Source organism: Apteryx mantelli, chromosome 4 (assembly GCF_036417845.1).
Source record: "Apteryx mantelli isolate bAptMan1 chromosome 4, bAptMan1.hap1, whole genome shotgun sequence".
Classification (NCBI taxonomy): Eukaryota; Metazoa; Chordata; class Aves; order Apterygiformes; family Apterygidae; genus Apteryx; species Apteryx mantelli.
In genome coordinates this window covers 48638826-48665874 of record NC_089981.1, presented here as the reverse complement: position 1 = coordinate 48665874, position 27049 = coordinate 48638826, and the positions used below count along the sequence as shown (strand labels likewise).

At 41.0% G+C, this 27049-nt stretch overlaps 3 protein-coding genes across 4 annotated transcripts in view; 1 reads left to right on the top strand and 2 right to left on the bottom strand.

Moving 5' to 3' along the window:
- STARD9 (StAR related lipid transfer domain containing 9) overlaps positions 1-12561 on the bottom strand; it is a 115312-nt gene extending 102751 nt beyond the window's left edge. The window contains exon 1 of the mRNA XM_067296498.1: positions 12434-12561. Coding sequence (XP_067152599.1) covers positions 12434-12480 — 47 coding nt within the window. The 5' untranslated portion in view covers positions 12481-12561. The remainder of the gene's footprint in view (positions 1-12433) is intronic.
- A 3204-nt stretch (positions 12562-15765) lies between these two features.
- HAUS2 (HAUS augmin like complex subunit 2) lies at positions 15766-20828 on the bottom strand. The gene is made up of 6 exons (XM_067296497.1): positions 20516-20828; positions 19693-19785; positions 18157-18226; positions 17208-17340; positions 16450-16558; positions 15766-16316 (listed from the first exon to the last, which is right to left on the bottom strand). Exons 1-6 carry the CDS (start codon positions 20816-20818, stop codon positions 16167-16169), a joined length of 858 nt encoding a protein of 285 aa, XP_067152598.1. The 5' UTR covers positions 20819-20828; the 3' UTR covers positions 15766-16166.
- A 109-nt stretch (positions 20829-20937) lies between these two features.
- On the top strand, positions 20938-26988 carry LRRC57 (leucine rich repeat containing 57). 2 transcript variants are annotated; one of them, XM_067296494.1, is made up of 6 exons: positions 20938-20979; positions 21824-22002; positions 23279-23414; positions 24546-24727; positions 25284-25469; positions 26080-26988. In XM_067296494.1, exons 2-6 carry the CDS (start codon positions 21919-21921, stop codon positions 26119-26121), a joined length of 630 nt encoding a protein of 209 aa, XP_067152595.1. In that variant the 5' UTR covers positions 20938-20979; positions 21824-21918; the 3' UTR covers positions 26122-26988. The 2 variants fall into 2 exon arrangements, with proteins under 2 accessions (XP_067152595.1, XP_067152594.1); XM_067296493.1 differs by having other exon boundaries at positions 24546-24814.
- The last annotated feature ends 61 nt before the right edge of the window (positions 26989-27049 follow it).

The window sequence follows — 27049 nt, the reverse complement described above, 5'->3', positions numbered from 1 at the left end:
TCCACTATGGCAGTACTCAACTGGGGAGTTCTCCGATTTACAGGGACGGTGCAAGCACAAGCTGGTCAGCCCTAGAGAAGGCAAGAAGCTCAATGAGAATGGATCCCTTGAAACTTTTATCTGCTATGCTCTTGCAAGTCTTTACTGAGCATGTGTTAAATGCAACCTTTTCTTATTTAGAACTTGAACGAAAATGGGTGGACGCAGACGGGGTCATCAAAAAAAAAGTACACATCTGATTTCATATTTCACATCAATGGGGGAGTTCAAAGAACAGGTCACCATAAGTTGCTTTTAAATACTTTAAAGCATAATTTTTCCTTAACCTCATTTTTGAAGCAGCTGAACTTTTTTAGATGAAGTTTAAACATAATTAAATAAGAATATCTAGCCTGAGGCAAGCATTCATGCATGGAAGACTTTTACCCAAATGGTTAAAATCTGGTAAAACTTCAAGTAGCTTTAAATGCCAGGGTATTCTAATTGCAAATGCAAGGCAACCTCAATAACAAGCAGTGCTACCCAGCCCCACCTATCATAATTAAATGAAACCCACTGCCCTCAGTCCACATGTGCTATACACAGGCCTATGAACAAATGACTTTATGGTGTGGGTTTTAGCCACTTAATGTTCTCCCAGATGAAAAGCACTACTGAAGATTCAAGATAAAAGAAGTTCCAAACATAAAACCTTCACTATGATAAATTTAAAATATAAAAACAGTACAATACAAACAACACAAAATAAAATTACCCCACTGCCTTCTACCACAGGGTAATGATGACTCCTCACAAAAAAAGCGAAAAGCTCAGTGCAGCAGAGTCAAGCAGCTTTGTTCAAGTCTCACACAACAAGAAAGTCATCAAAAAGCAGGGATAGAACTAAAGTCTCCACTTGCTCTGGGTGTAGATTCACAGTACGCTTAATTTATTTTAACTGCAGGCTGTTGCTGCAAGGGACATTTTCTCTCCTCCTTCTCCTCTTCCACCCCCCACTTCCCCTCTAGCACTGGATCTAGAAATCCTGCACACATGCAGTGACTCAGATCAGCTGTGATCAGAAAACAAACCCACTAAAATAAATAATCAGTGTGCGATAGGGTAAGTGAGCTGTTTCAGAGCACTGAACACAGTGGTCCCACAGTTACTAAAGCCAGAGGAAGAGAAGGGGCAGGAACATACAGTGGTGGGAACAGACACACCTTCCTTTCTGCAGCAGCTTACAGATAAAGCACTGAGCATACGATGAAATCAAACTCTTAGTTGTCCCCTGCTGTACGAACCATACATTCAACCTCCTGTAAATATGTGTTTATTTCACGCCTCATTTAGGTACAAACCAGATAATTTGGGGAAAGGAAGCACAGTTTTAACAACTAAAGCACAGGAGGCAAAGCACATTCACAGCTGTTCTGGATTTAAGGTCAGGACATCTAGATTACAAACACCACAACAGTTCTTTTAGCATAATTTTTTTGTCAGTACATCTTTACACATGTGCATACCACAATTTGCATTTGACTGATAAAACAATCCTTATTCCTTAAGAATGGGTGCATTACTCCACAGGTACGAAAGCTGTATTTCTCATACAAATAAGATCAACCCTAAAGTACACCTCTCTTGTAACAGATTTGAATTCTGCTGCTCAGAGCTCTCAGTGACCTTAACATTTAGTTTCTCCATCCTCCCTTTTTTCCACCATTTCTAAAACTTCATGGTATGTTTGGAAAATGCCTCTCTTCTGCTAAATTAGTTTGCATGAGAAAAAGTTACCTGTACAAAGATAGAGTTGCAGAAAGACCATCTGATACTGCATGGCCCAAGAAAGACCTGGATCTTCTCAGATACTGAAAGTTTTGGGGAAATGCAAACCCAGGGACAGAACAGTAACTCAAATACAGAATGCAGCAGCAGGGCTGGAACAGGGAGTGACGAAAGAGAACAGACATAAGTCAAGCAGCTGTGGCAGTCCAACCAAAAAGAGGGGGAGTCCAAAAGAAAATCTCCCCATAACATTTGCTGTTTCTATGACAAATCATTTCTGTACTGCAGCCCCAGAAGGACAACAGACACCCTGCAAGACCGGGAAGAACAAGCCAGTGGAAAAGAACCAGAAGAGATCAAGACCCTGCAGAGGAGCGTTTCCACATCTTGCTTGATCTTACCCAGATGAGTCCAGACACAGAGTACAGAAGTGCAAGTAGGAATACAAAGCTGGGGAAGCAGTGGGTGGGAAGAAGGGCAGTTGTCTACTTAAGACTTCATAAAATTTGCCCCACTTCTCCTCCACCCTCTCAAATAAGTCATGCACTTAAGAACAAAAGAGCTGACTTTTAAAAGTTGCCTGTTTATTTTAAAAACAAGACATGTAGTAAAACAAAAATATTGGAGTCATTAGCAGTTGTCATGTAATAAAGCAAAACAGGTTCTACAAATACACACCACCAGATATTCACCAAAATAATTAAGTACACTAAAGCCAATATTTACTACTCAAGTACATGAGCAAACTTAAATAATTCTTGAAAGAATTTAATGAGTGTCTATTCATACAAATTTTTAAAATAACCCTGCAATGTAATCACTGCAAGTTATTATGTTTCCCCATCAATTCCCATCACCCTAGTTAACTCCAAAACCAGTCTCAAACCTGTACCAAGACAGAGGTGGTAATGTGTGCTCAAAAGCAGTGAGCGAGGCAACAATATTGATCCTTTCCTTCTTGCAGGGATTTTGGCAGGTCTGGGAAGTCCAGTTTGTCACATTTTTTTGAACAATTCACTTTAATCTTTTTCTAGACATTTCTAGAAATAGCAGCCATTTGGCCCACTGTGGTGGAAGGCATTTTCATACCCTTCTTACAAAGACAACCAGAAGCACCCTTGCAGAGAGCCTGGCAGGATGCAGGCAGCAATCGCTGCTGTCTCTGGGACTCTGTCACTTCCCAGGGCACGACTGATAACCATAATAGCCTGTAAGGAAGCTTAGCAACATTTATTGGACTAGCTCCACTTGTACCTGGGATGCTTTGTGCCTCCTAATGGGACCTCCATGCACTCACCCTGCCAGCAGCTGCAGGATGATCCTGAGGCAAATCTAAGCAAAGCTTTTGCATATTTTTACGAGATCTTTATGGGAAAAACTTCAGGGAATATTCAGATTTATCTTTTCCTTTCCATTAACAGTATGTCTTACAGTTCCTCTGCCCTCTGTTTATTGGTGGCCTTGGCAAGGATATCTCTGAGAAGTTGCCATCTCTGCACCTGCTTGAACGCTGACCTTGACCATGGAAACAGAGAAAAAAGCAATGCAAGGCATATTTTCTAAGTTACGTTAGTCTTTAGAGAACACTGCTTAAGACAAAATGGATTGAGGACACATCTGTCTAAAGACCAAGAGGTGCAATGAGAAGAACACTAAGAGACTATGCTGCTCCATCAGCAACAAAAATGTTGCAGAAATTGTAGAAAGAAACCACAAAGACTTCAGCCATAAGAGCTGCTGCACTCCAGTGACAAGGCACCTACAACCACAGCTTTCCGAGCCACATCTCTCCATGGCACCAGCACAATCTGCATCCTTATCACTACTGCTGTAACCTGTGGAAGTTAAGAGATGCTAACAGTAGGAATACCCTGACTTCAGCTAATGCACTATTTTTTTAAACAAGTATCAATAATCAAGTAAATTTGCCTAAAGTTTGTTTTCAAAATTTTTCATTATTTAATACTACCCAAACAATTTTGGATATTTCTTTTAAAGTTATAATTATTTTACTGCATGTTTCAAAAAAGTAGTGTACAGCCCAGTCAACATTCCTCCTACCAAATTCAAAACAGATGTTTATAAGTAATTCGAAAATCTATATTGAAGCCAAGTACACAAAGTTCACCAAGACAGCACACTGCTACACTAGACATACGTCTTAAGTTATCTTTTCAAGGCTACCCTCAGCTGTATAAAGCTTTCATTGGCTCTGATAACAGCTGACATAATCTGACAGTCGAAATCATCTTTCCATCATCCTAGTGAGGTTTCTCCCTGTTCTTCTTTGCAAATATTATACAGCAACAAAAACAGGAATATTTGGTGCAGAGATAAGCATGAGCCATCATCAGTGCTATTTCAAGATATAATGCCTGCTAAAATGGTTAAATTTTTCTTGATCTTGCCCAAGCTTTTGATTATACCTTCATAAACTAGGAAAGGAAGCACAGCATAGCCTCCTTGAAAATCACAATGAGTTCTGCAATGCTGCCCATGTGAATGTCACAGTTCAAGAAGAATATGCTTTTCTGCACCGTCTTTAAAGTCTTATATTGCTAGAACAAGAGTGTCAGGCATCATTCTTGAGCAGTCCAAGTCAGAAACATCCCTAATGATCCATCAGTGCTTTGAACAGCCTTGGAATAATGCTCCTTTTTTCTTTCATACTGAGAGCCTGAGGGGAGGAGGGCAGAGGAGAGGAGAAAGTCCTCTTATCTGTCATACAGTCAGCACTTAAGAAAACCCTTTGCATGAAATAAGGGGGATGTGAAACAAAGTCAAAGTCCAGTCCAGTTTCATCCAAAGGAGATACTCTTCCAGCCTTGATTTTCTAACTCTCAGCTAAGTAAATACAATCCAAAGTTACAAGTTTATGGATCTCTGTTACTGCCATTTTGCAACAGCCAGAACAGTTCTCATTTAGGTGTTTCTGCACTGGAGAGCCTAGGGAGCAAGACAGTGTAATTCAGTCTTTTGCATCAAAGAAATTCTGCACCCATTCCCAACTGTTGCAAACCACAATTTGGCTTCACTGGCCAGTTTGCATTCCCCAGGACAGAACTTCTGCATGTGATGGTGGTTACATTAGTGACTGAGACACTGAATGCTGCAATGCACGGTCTCATCCCTCTTCCTCAGTTATCCCTTTCATTACATCAAAACCAGCTCCTGTACTAAACCCTTAAATATTCTACAAATACAGAAGTGCAAAATGACATTACTTTGTTGAAAATCAATGCTACTAATATAAAGATGGCAAGAAAGTTTAAAAAGTAGCAATTGTGTGTCCTGCTTTTCAAAGATAGCATAGAATAGGATTTAAAAATAGGAAATTGGGAAAACCCTACTCCAAATTCCCATAGTTCCCTTAACACAGTGTTGGCATCTCACAACTTACTGCAAAAAGGTCCCACAAGACTAGCTTTCAGCCCTCTGCATAGTTCCCCAGGGGAGGTGTGCAATGATCTCTATACATGCAGTCATGTCATCTTACATTAATACAACTTCCCTCAGATAGAGTATGTGGTCCTAAGAGAATGAAACTGCCCACCACAGACATTGCTATAGCCAGGTCATTAAATTGCCTTGTGCCCCATTTTTCTTTGCTTTATGCAAAAATGCAGTCCTTGCTCCAAAATGATTAATTTCTGATGCTTATAAAGTACTTCCAGGACTGGGGAGGAAAAGTATCTTATGAAAATGGAAAATTTCAATTAGAAGGCTTCCAAAAGGTTTGTTGTTGTTGGGGATGGGGTGTTGTTTTTTAAGGACATTGTAGCTGCTCTTGCACAGACAACAAGGGAAGTGAAAGAAGAGGCACTGTCAGCCTCTTAATTTAGAAAGTTAGCTGCTAGTAGCTAGCACCTCATGCTCCCGGCTTAAATGAGTACAGGCAGAGTACTGTCACATAACGTCAGCAGAGACATTGTCTTCCATGGACTGGGCTATGGTGGCCCTCAAAGCATTTGGCCATTCAGGACAAGCAGAGAAGTCTGCCCATTTTAAAAAGTTAGAAGTCTTGCTCCGTGTGCTCCCCTCTCAGCACAACTGCAACAAGAATACATCTGGGAAAGATTGCTGATGCAGTGCCCTTATAAAAACACAGATGTGGCTTATGAAAACCACCTGCTAGTGCCAAGCACAGATATTAAGAGAAAAGAGCAGCCACCTCAATAATACAGTTTACATGAAACTTCAAATAACGGACTAAGCAAAAGAAAATTTTAACTAATTTGAGAGAAAGAGAGAAAATAAAATATTTCAAGATAACCTTAACAGTAGACAGGATACAAAACAGGATACAAAAATAGTAAAACATATTTGTTTGGGAGGAAGATCTCCCCAAAACAGAACACAGAGTTAGAATTTCAACTTTTGTTTTAAAAATCCCAGCTTTTCCGTGAAAAAAGCTTGAAATCATGAACAATGCATAACCAATGCAGTTTGTATAGATCTTCAGACAGAAACTCTTAGAGGCCTGAGAAATCTCTTTCCCAGCATCAAGTACCAAACCCCAAACTCGCTGTTTTGGGGACAGAGTTCAGCTGCCACCACCTGAGGAAGGAACCCTGGTGCAGCAGAGGCACGCAGAGGAACAACGCTCCCCCAGCTATCACAGTAGGTAAAAGTAGCCTGCCATTTGCCTAGCTGTAAGAGGATGAGAGCACCAAGGTAGCAGGGAATATATATTACAATGTAGGATTGAGAAGGATGAGGAAATAAGGTGAGGGTAAAAGAAAGACTCTTCACTAACCTGTGTTCTATTCCCCGGCCTGCCTTCGTCTAAACTTTATTATAACGTAAAAAGCCCCTAACGGTCACAGACAAGCTAGAAGGTGTTTTTTGACTCTCACCTGTTACTTGGTTTTTCCCTATATTTAAACCTTTTCTCTTCACAGACACATTCTAGTCCCTTTGAAAACAATGATGATTTTGTCATTTTCTCCAAAGGAACCAATATTTTGTTTTGTATTTGAAAATTATATCATATGGTACCTATGTTGAATACCTATACAAACAAATTATACTACACCCATTTTCCAGACAATTTACACCGCAATGTATTTCTTGCACTGATGTGAAATACACACAGATTTCTAAAGAAGTTATTTCCATTTACATCTAATAAGGCAGTTAATAAAGATGATGATAATATTCCATTAACAGGGAGCTAATTCATCCAACACACATTTGAGTTACTGAGCAAAGTTTAAGTCAGCTAGAGAAATGAATCAAAAAAAAAAAAAAAAAAATCCTCACAGCCACCTTTAGAAGCAAATGTCCCCTTCTTGAAAACACTTTTCTTTCAAAAAAGTTAAATCCAAACAAAATTTTTTAACACTATCCAACAGCACAGAAAAGTTATCCCAAGCAGAAGTCAAAATTGGAAACAAAAATAAACTGTAAGAATATAATGATGCAAATACCTTGCATCATTATACTGTTGCATCAAATATATTTGAAGTAAGGTATCACAATGATTTGAAGAAAGTAGGGTTTTTTTGTAATTTGAAAAGCTTTTGAAATGTTAACCTAAACTTCTATGCTATCTTTTCTCAGAATATTCCATTACATTAGCCTGACACATTTCTGGAAATCACAGGAACAGAGAAACTTTCCCTAACACTCAGACAACCACCTCCCAGCCTTGGGCTTGCTTGCGGCCCACCATCTCTGTTCTTAGGAACTCAAACTCAATCCTCCTCCTCCTCATTGCACCCCCAAGCCTCATTACCTGCCGCATTGCAGGAGTGCTGCTTGAGGACTACACTGTACAGGGGACCAGCAAGGAGGAAAACTCCCGCTGCAGGGCAGACTGTGACAGCAGGCACCCACACAGCTGCACGTACAGTGCAACTCTGCCACTCGGGACTACCCAGACATTTTTTTGACGCTCTGATTTGCCAGAGCATGGAGGACAAGCTCAGGAACTCGTTAGGGCATGGGAATAACCAGCGGGACACGAGGCCTTCAAGTCACAGCTTGGAAACAAAGCAAAGCAGAACGAGGTGAAGGGCAGCTTTCAGGTAAAGTCACTTTTTTAGTGACTTTTTTAGCTGACATGTCTATGAGGTTCATAGAGGGTGGAGGATTCATTTGTGAGTTAATAAAGATACCAGGAAAGATCCTTTCAAATAGGAATTTCCTTGCCAGTCTCTCCATTCCCGGGCTTCAGAGGCAGCTGGAAAGCGGAGGATAAATTTTCTGCAGCAGAGTCAGTGTGCCTTTTGCTGAGTCCTGCACAAGTAGCTCCCAAACTTGTGGGCCCAATGGACTACTGTCAACTCTCAAAAAGTGTCACAGGGCAAGTTGCATGCCCTAACATCAAGTTTTTAAACTAAAAGCACTATAATTTTATGACTTAAACAAACAGACTTTCTGTGAATGATTTTACCCAGACCTCGCTCTACAATCCATGAAGGAATGCAACGTCTTCTGGTCATGGGTAAATGCTAGAAAGAGAATCCTATACCAACGCATGAGACTTTTCACTGTGGTATAGGGCACTGTTTTTTAAAATCCTCCTTTCTCTCTGTTCAAAGACTGCTTATACAGCAGTTCTCAAACTACAGTGTGAAAAGGGAACGTGTCCAGGGTATGTGCAAGTTACTTGGGAACTGCTGGAGGAAGAGGAGAAGATGCAGAGAAAATGGCTCACGAGGGAAAAGGCTTGAGGATAAGCAGCTGCACTCCATCCTGGTCGCAGCTATACCCTCCTGGACACCTCCCCCACCCATCCCCAGAGGGGCTCCCACCCCAAATATGTTCTGTACAAACACAGCCTTCCCTTCCTCCTCCCATAAAACACATGGCTGAGGTCTACAGTGAGAGTAATCAGCTGCTTCAATTGAGTGTTGGAGTTGTCACACGTTACCATAAGGGCAGACATTTTTAAAGACAGCAGCGCCTAAAAACTAGCATTGATTTATACTGGCCTACATAAATAGTCAAAGGGTATGTCTAATACTGCAAATGTTACCATAGCATACAAATATCCAGTACAGCTTTAAATCAGCTACCCAAGCATAAGAAGTGCCCTAGATACAGTACTGAAGTTCCTGACGGGTAGTTTTCCACCTTCTCAGGCCAGCCATACTATTGCCAAGCCCTAACGTTTTAAGGGCAGGTGTGGTATCCCTCCACTACCCTGCAGACTGCAGTGCGGGCATACCCAGCTGCAGAAATCAAGAAAGGAGCAAAGGAACCCGCATTCCAGTTTCACATAATTACGTGTTAGCATTGAAAGGGTTTCTCAATAGCTTCTAACTTACAGCCAAAAATAACATTACACTTTCATTACAAAAGTCTGATATCTTTTTTTAATAGCCCAAGCATTAAATGTCTGGCAATAAACCATAAATGGATTTTACCAGTTCCCAGCTCCTATTTAATACTTGAAAATTATCTACCACTGTAATCAATTTACACCACCCATTAAAGCTTCCCTATTTTGTTCTGAGGGGGAATGTATTTAGGCAGAACAAGTACGCATTTAACCATAACATAATGATTTTTTTTAAATGCAGAGATTAGTAAATGTAAAATAAAGTGTTGGGTGGTTGTTCTTGTTGTTTTTAAAAGAATGTCACATCAGGGAATACTCAATTTACTCCCAGGACAATGCTTTGGTGATGAAAAATACTTTAGTCTGTCACAGAAAGGCTGATGCTTCTGGCATTATGAAGAACACTCACCACAAGCTATTTAAATTTTAGGCAAAGGAAAAACTTCTGCATTTTTTATTTTAACTGTACTTGCTTTTTAACTATTGGGGATTATTTGTGCATACGAGCTCTCTGTCAAAGAATGCATTGTGACGAGCACTGTACAGGCAGAGAACAAAAAGACCACTCTTTGCCTTATGCTAAATAACAAGCAGTAGATGTGATTAATATGGTTTATTAAAAACAAATACTTTAAGCAGAAAGTAGGATTTTATGATCACCCATATTAAGATCTTTTAATTTGTAAATTTTAAAATGCAAAACCAAAGTTCATCTGCCATCGTGAACAGAAACAATGAGCAAGTAAAGTCTTCTATGATAGTCTAGAAATGACCAAGTAACTCTGAGTCTAGCCTTTGCCCACAGCTTTTCAAATTTTGGAACTTTAAAAATGAAAGTTTAATATTTTTGTCTGGAACTGTAACAGTAATTGTTAAAGTACCTCAACCCAGTTAAACTGAAATTTTTTTGCAGGAAGAGATCCTATGAGCTCTGTCAACACAAGGACCTGTTGGAGACTACCGTGGCACATGTGCATAGAGACAATAAGAGGTGTATGTGACCACAGTATGGAGGTAGTATACAAAATGGGAATTGCAAGAGGCCTTCATCTTCTTGGAAAGCTTTAATCCTTTCAGTCTCTATACAGGTTACTTTAAGCATTCATATATTTGCCGTTTGCCTAAGAAGTCATTACATTTGGGCAATTTTGGGCAAGGTTAGAAAGCAAGTTCTCTTGTCAGAACATTCAGAGAGAACATGCAATCACTTCTCCTTTTCCTTCATTAAAAAAAAAAAAAAGTAATAATCCATCTTGAAAGCTTTTGCTGACCTCAGCTGTGGCAACACGGCACAGGGAGTAAATGGCTTATTGCCTTTGGGGCCAGCTGCCACAAGCCTGGTCTCTGCATCCCCATCCCACCAGTTACACTACCACAGGTTTAGCAGACGGAATTATTTATCAGTCTCTTCCTATACTATCCCCTGGGTTTCCACTATCCCCTTTGTGCAAACATTGCATTTCAGTGCCAGTTTCATTTCACCCTTGTGCTGGAGGCTGTCCATGTTTCTGATCCCACCCTCCTCTCCAAACTACACTACCTATCAAAAAGCTGGCCCAAACAGACTACACCAAAGGTTTTCCTGTTTACCACACCTTACCCAGTATACCAGTATACCGACGCTCTGTTTAATGCTACCAGTCAGGAAAGAAACAGTAAGACAGAAGTGGTGCAAAGCACCTCACAAAGGAGGTGCTGGTGAGAGGGCAGATCACATCCCTGCCTGCTGAGTCTTTGGCCCTGCTTCCCCAACAGCTAAGCAACACTCATTTTAACTGATATCCACAGGACACCCGACTAAGCCACCACGTTATTGCAAATAGGCAGACAAATAATATTGTAGGAGAAACAAATATGTCATAGACTGCACAATAAAATACATTGCCAAGTCGAACTTTGCAATACTTCCAGTCTCTAGGGAACTCTGCAAGACTGAAACAAAAGGGTCCTATGGTTTAGATAATTTAGTATCATTCCAAGTTGTCATTTAATGTTAATACTTAGCATGTTTGTATTGCTTTTTATTTCTGGAGAGCATAGTGACAATTTATTTAACCAGTTTCATACAAACAATTAAAGCTAAGAACGACAGTAAAAATACAGAAAAAGAAAAAATCAAAGAATATCTATCCCCAACACTAAAGCAACACTAAGCAACGAAAGGCTAAACTTAGCTTACTTCCATGCTGCAGCACTTCTTCCAATATACCAGTCTCTATTAAAATGGGTTCTATTCAGAGCTGTGTTATAATCAGATTTATATTACTTGAACATCGTTTTTTTAATGTAATTATGGATAGAACTTTTTAGAAGTCAGTTTTGAGTTAAAGCCAAAATATATTGAAAACCTGTAAATTACTTTCCACCTTTTCCATTTCTATTATTTAAGACCAGCAATTTTTATTTTTTATTTTATGCAACACTCACTGGTATCTTTTCTTGCTTGCAAACACCATTAAAATAGAATAATGATTTTGTTGAATGCTTAACTGGTATGGAGTTTAAAATGAAAGTTACAAAGGCTTGAACAAAATCCATCAACAAATAAGAACTTATAAGTACAAAATATGTTACTGTGTTACTGGCTAAATGGTTAGACTACTTTTTTTTTTTTTTTTTTAAACTGGGCAATTCTTCAAGATGCATTTTTATCTTCTACTTGAAAGGGTTATTTATCACTAAGTCAAAGCAGTCAGAAGACTATATGAGGGACTCACGTTAAAAAGAAAGGCAGCATCAAATCAAAGACCGGCCCTCGGAGAAAGAGTTCACAGCAATTTTCAAACCATTTCTGCTTTAAGTGTTATAGCATTTCCTTAACAGGAGGAATAAATTACTAGCCACTGAAATTCTCACTGCTTACTTGTTCCCTTCCTTTCCCTCCCCAAATTTCCAAAGTTTGCAAGGGGTATGCATTATAGCAAACCACCACCCGCGTCCTGCGCTGCGGCACCTTCTTGTTTGTGGGAGTTGTCTTTAAGTCATATTATCTAGTTTTCCGAGTTTCTATTGGAGACGAGCAAGTCGGGGAAGGGGCAGAGCTGAGCGACAACGGGAATATCCGGCTCCTGCCTCCGCTGGAAAAACCAGCAACAACAAAGGGGACGGGACGATGCCCCTGCGCTGAATGACAGCTGGCCTATTTCGGGGAGCTCAGGAAGAGGGTGGTCAACCAAACAGCACCAGCTGGTGGGTTTTTTAAGAAGACTTTCCAGGCTACTCAGCGAGCTGGAAAGACGGATCCTGCCACTCCCGGTGCCTTAGTTGAAGCTTTGCAGCGCCCGCTTTCCCCTCCTGGCTCCCGAGGAGCCGCCCGCCGAGGCGGCTGCGCGCCCCCCGCCCGCCGGGCACCGCCCGCATCCCGCCGCCCCGCCGCACCTTTTGCTCAGCGGCCGGACCCGCACGGCCACCTTGACGTTGGCCATGGCTCCCGCCTCACGCCCGGCAGCCCGGGCAGCAGCAGCGGCCGCCCGCGCCCCGGCCCCGCATCGCGGCCCCGGCGCGGCGCCCCCGCGCCCGGGGAGGGGAGGGGAGGGGAGGAGCCGCCCCGCCCCGCCCCGCCGGGGAGGGCCCGGCCCGGGCAGCGGCGGAGGCAGCGGCTGGGGCGCCGGGAGCGCCGCGCCCGCAGGCGGGCTGGGCCGGGCCGGGCCGGGCCGCACGAGCGGGACGCGGCCCCGGGGCCTGCGGGCTCGGAGGTGCCGCGACCGCCCCGCGCCGCGGGCGCCGGCTCCCCCGCAGCGCCACGGAGCTCCCTCGCTGCCGCCTTTCGGAGTTTATGGCAGGGAACCGGGCGGCAGTAGTGCGACAGGCGGGTGCTGTCAGGACGGGTCTCATTAGGGCCGGCGTCATGAAACCAGTGCAATTCGGAAGTGAAAACTGGCAGTGTGATCCCAAGTACATCTGTTCGCGTTTCTCTTCCTAGCAGTGTGCAGGCAATCATAAAACCAAAGGGCTTTAAGCAGCAAAGCACACTGCCTTTAAGTAATTTGACAAGAATTTAAGGAAGGTAAGCATCCATTTCTTACTAATGCTAAAGAAAAACCAAGCATTTGACTGCTTTAAATTACTTTAAAAACTCCAGCAAGTTATATTTATTGTATAAAATTAATCTTTGAAACCTCCAGAGAACTTCAATCTATTTTACTCCGTTTCAAGCTATTGTATTGATAAAGGTCATGCACTTAGAATAAAATTAAAATCACTGAAACTTGAAAAAAAATTGGTTTAGAATATTGTCCCTCTTGACTACCAACACCACTGTGCAGATGTGAAAGCAAGTAGCATTAGTCACACCCATACGTAGAATACCAGGCTCAAGAGACAATTCCTGTTTGTTTTCTGCCAATGTTGTCACCCACTTTTATTGGACTTTTTTCCAGGTTTGCATTTCAAAATATTAGAAGCTTTGTGCTGAGTTTCCTAATTAACATTGTGTTTGCATTTTCAATTCCAGTAATTTTTTTTACATGGTATAGGAATGCCTTTTGGTCCATTTTAAGCAAGTTATACACACATTGCCATTTAATTATCCTGTTTACTAGTAGTTTAAGTATGAAGTTCTCCTCATTAAACTGTTTGCCTTAAGCTCCAGAAACATTAAGTCTAAATGAAAAAGATCTCACAATACACAAAACTTCCAGTGTGACTATGGTATGGATCCTGCAGATTCAACATTTTTCCCCAATTCATGACCCACAACAGCAGTGTTAAATACCTGCAAGCTTTGAATCATTGCTTCCTTCAATATTCTTACTCCTTTAATCATATTATAAAAATAAATTAGCATGTCAATGGCAAATAATATTAGCCAAACGCTACTATCTCCCAAGTCAACTCTCCAATAATGGATAGGGTAAAACAAAAAAAATATGCTTAACTCTTTGGATATGGCAAAAATATATATTTGTTTCTGTTTTAAGGAATTATAATGAACAAACTAACTAGAAATGAACAAACTAACTAGAAATTTTTTCATCCTACTCCTGGAAGCATTAAATTATGACATCTTTAATTTACCCACCTAAAGCACCACTATAAAATAATCTGAGAGAGAAAGGTTAACCTTGTGACTGAGGTATAGGACCATGATTCCAGAAGTCTGGATTCTGTTCCTTTCTGTATCACAGAATGTGCAAAAAAATTTTAGTAAAAAAATCACAGCTCCTCTGCAATTGTGTGGAAGATTTTCCTTTCCACATCTGCAATGATAGTCATACAGGACTTCAGGCTCTAATCCTGCAATGATATATAACAGGTGCTCACAAAAAGGTCCCATTAAAATTTACAGGAGTCAAACTCCAGTTTATATTCTTAGATCCCATCTACTAACATTCTACTTGACTTAATCCAAGTCATTTCTATCTTCTTTCTCAACAGAAGCTGAGGGGAAAATCAGCTACACTTATGTACTACAGTAGAGAACAGTTAGGCACTTAGACTCCTTGACATCACAACCAAAAGAATGATACATTTTACAAAGATTAGTAATAGGATTCTCAGTAAATTTCAAAATATTTCATATAAGGCAGACCAACTACAGGTAACTCAGATCAGACTGTGCTCAAGTATCAAGTATTTCTTCCTTCATTCTACTTTGTTTCTCATCTGTAAAACGCTGTGTGCACAATGATGTACAGATGTGAACATACAGTTAATCAGATAACTACAGTGAAATCTGTGGGCTACTGAGCCACCTAATGGTTACCTTCAAAAAATAATCAAGAATCACAGAATGGTTGAGGTTGGAAGGGACCTTTGGAGATCATCTAGTCCAACCCCCCCGCTCAAGCCTAGAGCACATTGTACAGGATCGCGTCCAGGTGGGTTCTGAATATCTCCAGAGAAGGAGACTCCACAACCTCTCTGGGCAACCTGTTCCAGTGCTGTCACCCTCACAGTGAAGAAGTTTTTTCTCATGTTCAGATGGAACTGCCTGCGTTTCAGTTTGTGCCTGTTGCCTCTTGTCCTGTTGCTGGGCACCACTGGGAAGAGTCTGGCTCCATCCTCTTGACACCCTCCCTTAAGATATTTGTACACATTGATAAGATCTCCTCTCAGTCTTCTCTTCTCCAATAATGGGCTATTTTTTAAAACTAGAAATCAAGAAGTTGAACGTAAGAATTCAGATGACAAAGGATCTGATCTATGCAGCAATACAAAGCAATAAATCTGCATCAGTTCCAGTTTGCCCATGTCTTGAATATAAAACTTGACATCCCGCAGTCAACCAACTATCCTGGTTTATAGATATCCTGTCAGTGATGTTTTACTAACAAATCTTTTAATGACATACAAGTTATTAAGGCTGCAAACTGAAGCAATCAATGTTTTTGCTAAATTGTCAGTCATACCCATGGAACACGAGCTTTATTCTAAGGGAAGCACTGAAGATAGGACAAGCAATAGAAAAGGAGAGACTGAAGAATATATTTATCACTATTATAGAAATGCAGATTACAAGTTAGTAGAAATTATATGTATCACTTAGCCCATTCCCTGCTTTTCCAAACCACCACATCATAGTCATAATACAGGCTAACTTAAAACTACTTAGACTCCTTGTTTCTACTGCTTCCGTGAAGAGTGTTCCAGTTTCACCCACCTGGTGGTGGTTGGAACTCTTAGGTTCCAGATTATGTTTCCATACCAACTTTGTATTGTTCTTTTGTTTTAATTATGAGATTTTGTAACAAAATATAAAAAGACTTAGCTCTTAATAATCTAGTGCATTTATTGAAGTTTTATCATGACATATAAAATATAGCACTTACAAAAACAAATGTGGACATTATAGCAAATGCATGACCAATATCAAAAAAAACCCTGCACTGAAGATACAGGCTCTAAGGCAACTCTGCCTATTTCAGAAAGGAACTCCCTAACAGTCTTCTCACTGGTTTGTCTTTGTATGAGCTATTGCTCATTGTCCAATTGCATTTATTTTTTTTATAGCTGAGAACTGTTAACCACTCAAATATCATGTAAGAACAGAAAAATAACTAGCTCTAAAGTCCCTGTTGGATTAAGGCACAATTATACTGTAGTTTTCACAGAAGACTGTTAAAGGGTAGTTCTCTGAATGGCCATCCTATCTGTGGAAAAAAATGATTTGTCAGGTTAAAGGAAAGCTAAAGTCCAGTTCAACAGTATTGCAGATGCTGTCAGAATGCACTCCTTTTTGCAGTTCCCTCCATTTCAGTATTTGCTCTGTCAGTTCCTCCAAGTCTGTCACTAGCACCTCTGTTTTTGTCAAAGCAGTGTCCTGAAAAAGAAGAGAGATGCATTTCATCCCTATATATCCTGTCATACTAGCAAGACACAAAACTAACCTACACAAACAGCATTGAGTTCTTAATGCTGGAAGACATAGAAAGCTCAGTTATTTTGCTACTCACCATATTCTTCATGATGCTGGGTATCTGAGGGATGCTTCTTAGGTTCTGCAAATGGCTTTCAAGCTTCTCAATGAAAGTCACAGCCTCAGTCAACAACTCTACTACACACCTGTAGTCAAGAATGAACCCTCCTACTCAAAAGCTGTGCAAAACAATGCAGGATTTAATACTTTCCAGCTCTTACTACTTTCCCTGTGGGTTTTCTTAATCCCCTCCTCTAGTTTTATGAGAGTCCCTGACGATCTAATTGATTTCTCAACGATTACAATTCTTTGATTACTCTCAGCAACAATTACTCAGGAATTACAGGAGTAAACATACACTTCTTTAGTAACCTCAGCAAGAAAGACTAGATTTTTAAAGCATACTATGCATCTGTGTGAATCATCCACATGTGTATTCTGAGCAAGTCACAGTGAAAGCAAGATGGCAAACATAACACTTCCTGCTTATAGAGAAGCATAACGAATCAAGCATTTAATACATTTCTAAAAAGATACAACATGAATCTTTGTGAAATCTTCAGAAGACAAGACCAAATCACCCTAAGCAAATATTCATGAAAAGACTTATCAACATCTTTCTGTAAATTTAGCCAGTGAGTGAACTATTCGTTTTTAGCTGAGGTTCCACTAGTTATTTTTATTTCTCTTCTTCTCAATGCAAAAGTGAATGAGAGCATGTAATTTTTACTGCCTCTGAGTTCAAATTGATTTGGATTCAAGCATACACAAAACAATTATTTTCTATATGCCTACTTGTGGAAAGGAGCCTTAATAGGCAGGTTCTCTTGACATCTGGGCTTCATTAACCTTTGTCTGAGAGTCCTTTTCTCTTTCAGCACTGCTTCCAAGTGTCTGTTCATATCTTGAAAGATCTGGCACTTTTTGCCTATAAAATAAAATTGCAAAGTTGAAACTATTGGCCTGCTAAAAGAATACCAAAATTTCTTCTGGAGAAAGGTATAAAGAAAAAGTCTGATATACTGCACAAGACAGTTTGCACTCAAGAAAGATAATTAATTAGAGTGACTTGTGTTTGATTGTACAGGACTTGTACAGGACTTAACATCAGAATATATTTTGAAGAAAGTCATATCTACTTTTTAGATACACAGCTTTGTTGTTTTAAATTATCTGTAGTTCTAAGTAAAATGTCTTTAAGAGATGAAATCCACTTCTTAATCTATTTCATAGAATTGAAGTATTACAATATAAGTCATTAGCATAACACAGCATTAGCAAGCTAGAAAATTTTTAAACATCCATCAAGTTGTAGTGGTGAAAGCAAGGGAGAAATACTGAAGAAATAAACACATATGCTCCCAAAACACTAAAATAAAAATTCAAGCAATTCTAGGGACATTACAGATGAGGCAAAAATACACACATCAGGTTGCTGGAAAAGCAGAGAAGCAGCACACAGGCCAAGGGAAGCAAAACAGATTATATTGATGATCTCAGAACCCCTGATGTTCCACTGACCTTGGGGACAAGAGGACACGCAATTCCACACACACAGCTTCTACTATCACAGTAGGTGGTGTGTGTTCTTTAGGGGCTAATTAAGCACCTGCCACCTCTAACAAGCTATCCAGTGATGACAGATGCAATAATTCCTAGAAACGTCATGTACTCAGATGAAGCATTAATCTGCTGATGAAGTCATTTAACACTCTTCTTTTTTCTAGTGTATAACTGCACTTACTCAAGTAAAAAGGGTGAGTAATGTCTGCTGTCTCCTTCTCCAATTGCAGGATTTCAGTTTCCAATTTTTTCTACAACAGTAATAAAAATCAAATGAAAATGAAAGCATATTTTTAATTAAGAGATTGAGAGAGACACCAAGAGAGAGACCAAGGCACTCTCGTGGTGTTTTCGCTGTTGAGGTTTTTTTGGTCAAGAGGAAAAGACTCGTAAAAATCAGTTTGGTGATTTATTGGGAATTTGTGCTGAGAAAGACAGATCAGGCAATTTATTTTTAAAACACAGAAGCTTTTATCACCCACAAAGCAGTTTCATTGTCTATATTGTGCTAAAAAAAAAAAAAGTCACAGCAAGTCTCCTCCTTCTGGTAAAGGTTAGGCTTAGTTCGTTTGTCTGTTTTTTAAGCTGAGGGACAAGCTATCTCACATGAACCTCTTAGCTGTAATTCTTTTCAATGAACAAGTGCAAGAGCAGCAGATACCTGTCTGTGATTCATATTATTAACCAAAAAAGATACTTCGAAAGGAGACCAAAAAAATGTTCTTGCATTCCTGATCGAAATCAATAAGCAAGAGAAGTAGCAAGAAAAAACGGTAGATTAAAGAGAGGCTTAAAGTGAATGTTACTGGATGCTGAGGACAGATGAACAGAGTTGTAACTTGACAGTAAAACCTGTTTAGAACTGTTGAGCAGGTGTTTTCCCTTCTTGTGTGCTTTTAAAAAACAAGAAGAATTATAACCTGTTCAGAAGAAAATAACTATTGGAAATGGCTGAAAGAGTTGTGATTCTTTAGACTAGACTGGAGAAGACTGAGAAAAAGAGAAGAGAATGGCATCAGTCTTTCAGGACACACAGGGAACAACTGCGTTCCTTGATCACTGTCAGAGTCTACTCTGTGCATGAAAACTTCCAGCAAAGAAGGTTAAGTAGCCATGTTACTCAGCTGGAAACTGTTCCTTTTGACAGTAGGGCAGGACAATGCCAGCTGTCTAACCTGTTCTCCAAAAAAGTACACGGGCATTTGTCACACTGCTTTGCAGTAAGGCTTTGTAGCTGCTGGAGCCTGAATTGTATAATTTAATAGGCACAGTTTCCCACTAGCCAGCAAATGCTCAGAATACGTCATCATAAAATATAACCCAACAGCTAATGCAGACAGTAGGAAATGACTGAGGTTAGCTCTTGCTAACCAAGAAAATGGTTCAGTTGTCTATAAGGAAACACCTTTTTTTGCAGATGAAGTCAATTACACATTCTTATTTGTTTCTCAGTTTCTTCAGAAAGCTTCAGGTCACATTGCAGTCAAAGATGCAAACTGCTATGTCTTTCCAGTTATGCTGAAAACTTTTATTTTATCATTTTGTTCTTTTCTTTGTGACAAATCAGTCCATGGGGAAAAACTGCCAACTGTTAAACAATTAAATTGTTAAAAAATGTGAAGCAATTGCACATTTCAGTTTAATGCCTCGTTTGGTGACACATATTACCTCCATGTATGGAGTGCTGAAAATTTACTGACAACAGTAGAGGCTGTACCTGATTGATTTCAGCTTGAATGTTTGTGATTTGCTCCATCTCTGAGAACTTCACAAAACATGGGGCTTTTTTACAGGTTAAATCCAAAGTCTCCTGTGAAAGGAAAAGAGCAGGGAAAAGTGCAGACAGCAGCAAGTAGGTATTGGGTAAATTCTCAAGATTTAACAGTAACTTTAGACTATTTAAAGCCAATCAATTTCACTAAGCAATATATTAAATTTCTTCTGAGCATCTCATAAAATATATGCATTATCTTGGGGAAATAAATGTGAGTAAAAACAAAATTGCATGAAAGACTGTGAGAGCACTCTGAAAGGCTTTTGCATGTCACTAGAATGCACTAGAGATCACCAAAAAGGTTCGTGTAACTCAAAAAACCACAGCCTAGAAGGTAGTTATTCCTGATAAGAAAAATTACCATTAACCAAAATGCAATGATGTCCAGCACTCAAAGGAAAACCTCAGCCTTTCAAGTTAAAAAGCACTGAAGAGCAAGTGCTTGAGGGAGCGGTACAGAAGGAAGAGGAACTTCGACACAGCACCCAAGTCCGAGTCTCTCCAAGCCTTTATTGCAGTTTTATTTAGTCGCTCTTTTTCCCGTTGTCCCCAGCCTCAGCAGCCGCTTGAGCGCGGCCCCCGCCGCGCCCCGCCTGCCACAACCCCCGGTCACGTCGGCCCGTGGTTTCTCCTCGTTCCCTACTTCGGGGGGAGGCCGCGGGGCGCGTTTGTTCGGCCAACGCGCTGCCCACACCGGGCCCCGGCCCCAGCACGGCCCCGGCCCCGGGCCGGCGCTCTCGGCCTCCCCCGGCCGCCGCGCCCGTACCTGGCTCACGACGCCCGCCGCCAGGCACCGCGCCAGCACGGCCGCCGCCGCCGTGGGCCGCGCCGCGTCCCAGGAGCTGGCGGCGGCCACAGCGGTAGCGGCGCCGCACCCCGCCCCGGCGGCCTCCCCGCCCCGGCGCCGCGGGAGCCCCAGGGCCGAGCGCGCGCGCGACGGCGCCGCCCGGGCGCCGGGGCCCCCGGCCGCTGTTGCTGCGGTAACGGAGCAGCCGCGGCGCTCCGCCATGTTGGGCGTCCGGGAAGCCCGAGCGGCCGGAGGCGCGCGCGCCCAGGGCGCCTGCGCCATCTTGGGAGCGGCGGGGACGGCGGCCGGCAAGCGTCCGCTTCCGTTTCCGGGGCAGCCACGGGGCGCGGCGGCTCTCCGGTCGGGCGGCGGGCGCTGCCGGGCGGCGCCGCCTGCGGGCCGGGGCCGGGGCCGGGGTAGGCAGCGCCGCGGCATCTCTGCAGGTGGGCGCGGAGCCGGGCGGGAGCCGCCCGCCGGGGTCGGTGCGGCTGTGCCGAGGCGGCCGCGGCGCTCGGCCGCTGCCTGGGGGGCGGGAGCCGCCGTCGGGCCGGGACGCGGCGGAGCCCCGCGGAGCGCCGGGGGCGCGGGCGGGCGGGCGGAGGGCCGGGGCGCCGCCGCGGGCAGGGCTGGGCTCGCCGCGCCCGGCTCGGGGGCTGCGCGGGGTCCCGCTGGCTCCATTTCGGTCTTGGCGGCGAGGGCGCTTGCTGCTCCGGGCCCGGGTTTCGGGCTGTTTGCGGTCCGCGGTAGGTGTCACCTGCAGCTCCCCCCGCGGGCCTGGCTGGCGCTAATCCCGCCGTCTGCAGCTCGGCGTGATTTGTGCTGCGCATTAAGCTCTGCTGGAGCTGCAGGCGCTGCATATCTGCTTTTAGGATCAGAACAAAGGAGTCAAGTCTTTAAATAAATATTCCCCCCCCCCAAAAAAAAAAAAAAGTCAGAAAACAAAAGTATAGTATTAAAAGCAGCTCTGTGCTTGTAGACTCCATTAAAGTAATTTAGAGTGTCCATGACTGCCTTGCACTACTGGCCCGTGAAAGAGGAGAAATACAGAAAGTCTGCAATTTTTCACTTAGTTTTAATGATGCTCTTTGTTGCATTAATTCAGTATCCGGATTGCTATAATGAAGGCATCTTAATGCGCTAGGTTAATTGAATAATTTTAGATTTCAGTTATCAGAGAGATGAAAATGCATTACTGAAACGTTGCATACACTGCTCAGTGTGTCTAGATGCTCATAATATTGAAAACACTACATGCAAAGTTACTCTTTACATCTGCTTTTATAACAGAGAATTTGGATTGCTGTCATCCAGTGCAGAGTAACTGAGAGAGAGTGGCCGAGACTATCGCTCAAATTCTGTATACTTGACGAAGAACTGTCAGGATGGGAAACAGTGCATTGAAAGCCCACCTGGAGACAGCACAGAAAACTGGGGTGTTTCAGCTAACAGGAAAGGGACTGACAGAGGTAACAGAACTGTAGCATAAACATGGCTGTTTGTGTGTGTTACCGACACTTTTGGAGAGGGATCCCCGCCTCATTCTTATAACATGCTGTATGCGTCTTATTAATGTCTCATATTGTTTCCAACAATTTATTTTCTCCTTTTTGCAGAGCAGATTTTTGCTTGCAGTGTCTTCTAACTGAGGATTTCTCTGTTATGATGTCTGCTTGCTTCTGATTTTATGCTTTAAAATGAATGTATGCTCAAGAAGTATGTTTATTAGTTACTATGCCTTTGTTGTGCTTTTTAAAAATGGCTCAACTTAGAAACTGTAAAATTGACTGGGAAAAGAAATAAAATTTTTTAGCTGTATTGTCACCTAGAAAGATACTCCACAATTTGTGGCATTAAAGGATTTACAACTTGTGGCATTTAAATACTTATGCTGTGTTTAATCATAATCATATGGATAGTCTATACAAGCTGTTCACATGGCTGCAAGTATCCAAGTTGAAATATATCAGAAATTGTCTTGACTTTGACTTAATCACAGAAAAACACAGAATGTACTGGAGCTGTAAGTCTCTTCATAGGATAGCCAAAATAACTCAATTGCAGTAATTTTCCATGTTTTTTCTAAAGTATCTCCTTCCACTAGTCTACCCTCTCTCTTTTTTTTTTCCCTCTGCCAGACTAAGGGAGAATCAAAACTACTGATCTATTGACTAGGACTTCCTGATGATCACTGTCAATTTTTTTTTTTTTTTGCAAGTCAATGCCAAATGCAGATTACAGTGGTAAGATTTGGAGGTTCATGGAGTAGGTGAGTTAGTAGGCAAGAATAAGGGAAGTGGTTTACATAATTATGTAAAAAAGATAAATTGGAAGACTTTTTTTTTTCCCAGTCCTGCTGTGCTAAAATATAAGGAAGTAGTTAGCTAGCTGTAGAGGATTTTAATAGGCATCTTTAAGAGAAACACACAAGAGAACTAAACATGGTGTACTTTCTTCTCCTTTTTTTAACTGAAATTCTTTGGATTAAAAACTACTCTTCCTAGATGTTAGACTGTCTCCCTTATATTTCTTTTCCCCCTATTTTGCTATTAATACTTGGATGAAAAATGTTTTTTTAAAATGTATATTAGTGAATTTGTTGACTTAATTGCATATTGTGATGATTGGACATTGTGTAGCCCAATGTAATGATTCATATATCAGTTAAAATTTCAAAGTTGTGTGCTTTGAACATTTGAAGTTGTGGCAACTATTTTAATGCAGTATCTTTTTTCCCTCCACTAGTTTCCTGAAGATCTGCAGAAGCTAACAAGCAACCTAAGGACAATAGACTTGTCAAACAATAAAATGGAGATCTTACCGCCACTGATAGGAAAGTTTTCCTTTCTGAAGAGCCTTGCTCTAAACAACAACAAACTGAGTATGCCTGCTAATTAGTATCTCCAAAGATTTTAAAAATAATAAGCTGACTTCTCTGATCAGAAACTAAATTTAATGATTTAACTCTCACTGGATGTAAATGGGAAGTTTAGTCACCTAAACTGAAATCTTTGGAATTCATGTACAGGAAAAAAAAACCAAAAAAACCATGAATTCTTCAGCCCTAGTTGCCAACTTAGTTGTATTATCAGTTTTACAATGACATGTAAGTACTTAAAACCATATGGTTTCTGTGCTGTGACTTGTCTGCTCTGGAAGTTTAACAGCTTCAGATGATTTAGTCCTTGCACAGAGAACAAGTAATGAAGATGATTTGTAGAAGATATTGCTGGCCATTCAGTGGTTGTTACTGTTTCTGTTGGGCAGGTCCTGTGGAAGTTCAATGAAATTTAGGAAACTGAGCTATGAGAGATGCTGTCTTTTGGATGACTAATAAAATTCTTGCCTCTTTATGGAAAATTAGATTGAGCTGAAGAAACTGACTATTTTTGTGTGTGTAATTGTGCACTATCCGCTTTTTCTTTCCTTTTTAACAAACATAATTTACAAACCTCTGTTTCTGTAGTGCAATTCAGGAGAGCTACAGGTTATAAAAGAGTGTAGACGTAATGAGGGTTGAATGAACCCTAGCAGACCTTGCGTGATGAGGCTTATCTGCTGCTATGAGACTGTATGAATTATCTGAGAACTTACTTTTGAGTAAGTTGAATAATAACTTTGAAGGGCTGCAGCAGACCTCTGAAGCTGTGAACTGTATGGTACTTTAAATGTTATAGGATACATTGGCCAAATGGTTAGTAAAGAACGTAACTGATTGATAGTCTAAAATCCTCTCAGAGCAGAGTAATGTTTTCAGCCTGTAGTTTGAAGGCCCAGCCTGTCTGCTGATCTAACGTATTTATGGAAGATGATTAAAAAGCATCTGTTGTCAGTGGGTTTGTTTGCTGCGCAGGAACCCATGCCTTCATTGGAAAACTTAGAGGGTTCCTGTGAGAAATTACTGTAATATAACACTATGTTTTCTGTGCAGAAGCTTATTTGACTTAAATGGATATGAATGTTTACTGTTCTTTGTTTAGGTAATTTCTTTTGTTCTGTGATTTATTTTTAGCTGCTTTACCTGAAGAGCTGTGTAAACTGAAAAAACTGGAAACACTGCACTTGAATGGCAATCACTTGAGGCAGCTACCAGCTGCATTTGGACAACTTTCAGCTCTCAAAACCCTGAGCCTTTCTGGAAACCAGCTTCGGACTGTACCTACACAACTGTGTGGTCTTCGCCACTTGGATGTGGTAGATCTTTCCAAAAACCAGATCCAAAATGTGCCTGACACTGTGGGAGAATTGCAGGCTATTGAACTCAATTTGAATCAGAACCAGGTCTGGTAACTAAGATGTTATAGGCATGTGGATTTAGGACATGATTGTTTGTCTTGGAGTTAGTATGTCCACAGAACATAAGCTGAGACCATCAAAACTTTATAGGTAGAAGAAACATCTGCTGGGTGCAATAGAAATGGCAAAATCACTACTAAATTCATATACTGTGTTATCTTCAACTGCCTGATTTGACTATCAGGTTCCTACTCAACAAGTCTTTAAATTATTTTTTGTACAGTTAAATTCAGGATTTATCAGTTAAACAGATGTGTAGGTTGCCCATCATCATGGAAGAACAAAAAAAGTTACTTCGATTTTTTTTTGACCGTTATTGTCATTAAGTAGTTAATGTAGTTAATATTCACAGAATGATAATTGTTCCACATTAGTCTGAAACACAGCCCACTTTAAATAATCATGGATCACTAACACTAATCCTGTTTCACTTTTGTTCTTTGATTTGTATCAGATATCTCAGATCTCAGTGCAGATCTCCCACTGTCCACGCCTCAAAGTCTTGCGTTTAGAAGAAAACTGTCTAGAACTCAGCATGCTTCCTCAGAGTATTCTCAGTGATTCCCAGATCTCACTGCTTGCAGTAGAAGGCAACCTCTTTGAAATCAAGAAACTCAGAGAACTGGAGGGTTATGACAAGGTTTGTGTAATTTTTTTTTCTTTTACAAAGAAGCTTCTTGTAAACTCCCCACCCACTACCTTTTTGGAATACTAAGAGAGCTGCTATGCTGGTGAACAAAAGCATAGTCTACTGGTGTTGTCTCTAGTACTGGATTCTTAACTATCCTCTGAAAAGAACTTCAAGAATTCTTTAAAGATTAACTTTCTTAAAGGATTCAGGATCAGTGTTCTTCCATCAGCATCTTATGAAGGGTAGGTAATGATGACAGGTGTGTGTGCACATAGTAAATCCCTTTGACAATATAGAAAAGCAGGATAAAAAGAAATAGAAAGTAATGGATGCTTCCTATCACACTGCAGTCTTAGCTGTTTGTTTAATTTAATGTTATTTCATCCTTAACACTTCAGATGAGCATTGTGAGGACCTTCAGGAATAGCAATCTGAATTACAGCAAATTGCTGTAAGACAGGTCTTTTTTTTTTTTTTCTTAGAGCTCTAATGGTTGTGTCTGCCAAATAAGTAATGCTTTAGATGTAGAGAGCTTTTGACTCTGAGCAGAAGGTTAGCTGCTTGCAGTAGTAATGAATCTTGCATTAACTTCTGAATCTTAAAACTTTTTCTTTTATAGTACATGGAGCGGTTTACAGCTACAAAGAAGAAGTTTGCATGATCATTATTCTGACCCTGTGTATCCCTGGAAAGAAGAGTTAGTGACTGAAGCACCTGCTTCAGTGACTTAAACCAAGACCAATGAAGGAGATGATTGATCATAATATCCACTCTAGTAGTCTGATACAGTCTGCTAAGCTAAGGCAACATCGAATAAACTTGAAGTAGAGAACATGGGTATTTAACTGATGAACCTGCCCAGGGGCTGGTTTAGATTCCTTGCCATTATAGCTTTTAACACACTACTTATTCTCCTTTGTCAGAGCCCTTTCTTTGACAAAAAAGAGAATGAGTGTTTTGAAGTTGCCAGCTTCTCTTTGTGAGGAAGATTTTTGCTTTATAAGAGGATTACTTCTCCTGGAAACATTTTTCCATGTTTAGTGCACTGAAGTTCTGCTACCAAAGCAGATCCAAAACATTGTCATATGTCTTGTGGTCAGCACGCTACAGAGAAGAGCTTTCAAAGATGTTATAGTTCTTAACCTGTGTTTTTATGAAGCACAAATAGTTATGACTTTTATTAACTGCTTCTAGTAAACAAATCATGTTTTGAGCATCCATCTTTATTCACACTGTACTTCACAGGCTTTCTTTCCCCATAAGCAAGAATTGCACTACAGTCCCCTTCTGCCTGAGCTGTATCTAATAAAAATTAGGTTTCACCTTCACTGTATTCCATAAAAATGTAATATCCTTGCACTGCATCTGTGTACAGAGCTATGCTGAAAGTCTTAGTCATCACCTTATTGCTGCTGCCTTATTACCAAAAGCACCCAGCAAGAGCTAAAGTGTATGCAATTATATAATAAGTACTGAAAAGGAAAATGTATTTGTCTATTTTAGTAAAGCTTTTTGAAAAGTGTGTAAATTTATTTGGTGCAGCTGCTGCTGTTATCACTTAACAAGTAGTACTAAGCTATTATTGTAGA

What these genes read in the sequence shown, in the direction of transcription:
- HAUS2 (XM_067296497.1), bottom strand. Translation starts at nt 20,818, where the DNA reads ATGGCGCAGGCGCCCTGGGCGCGCGCGCCTCCGGCCGCTCGGGCTTCC. An exon ending in ATTAAGGCTCCTTTCCACAA is followed by an intron (nt 16,559 to 17,207) that starts GTAGGCATATAG and finishes TCTTGACTACAG; the next exon opens with GTGTGTAGTAGAGTTGTTGA. An exon ending in CCAGCATCATGAAGAATATG is followed by an intron (nt 16,317 to 16,449) that starts GTGAGTAGCAAA and finishes CTTCTTTTTCAG; the next exon opens with GACACTGCTTTGACAAAAAC.
- LRRC57 (XM_067296493.1), top strand. Translation starts at nt 21,919, where the DNA reads ATGGGAAACAGTGCATTGAAAGCCCACCTGGAGACAGCACAGAAAACT. An exon ending in TCAATTTGAATCAGAACCAG is followed by an intron (nt 24,815 to 25,283) that starts GTCTGGTAACTA and finishes GATTTGTATCAG; the next exon opens with ATATCTCAGATCTCAGTGCA. An exon ending in AACTGGAGGGTTATGACAAG is followed by an intron (nt 25,470 to 26,079) that starts GTTTGTGTAATT and finishes TTTCTTTTATAG; the next exon opens with TACATGGAGCGGTTTACAGC.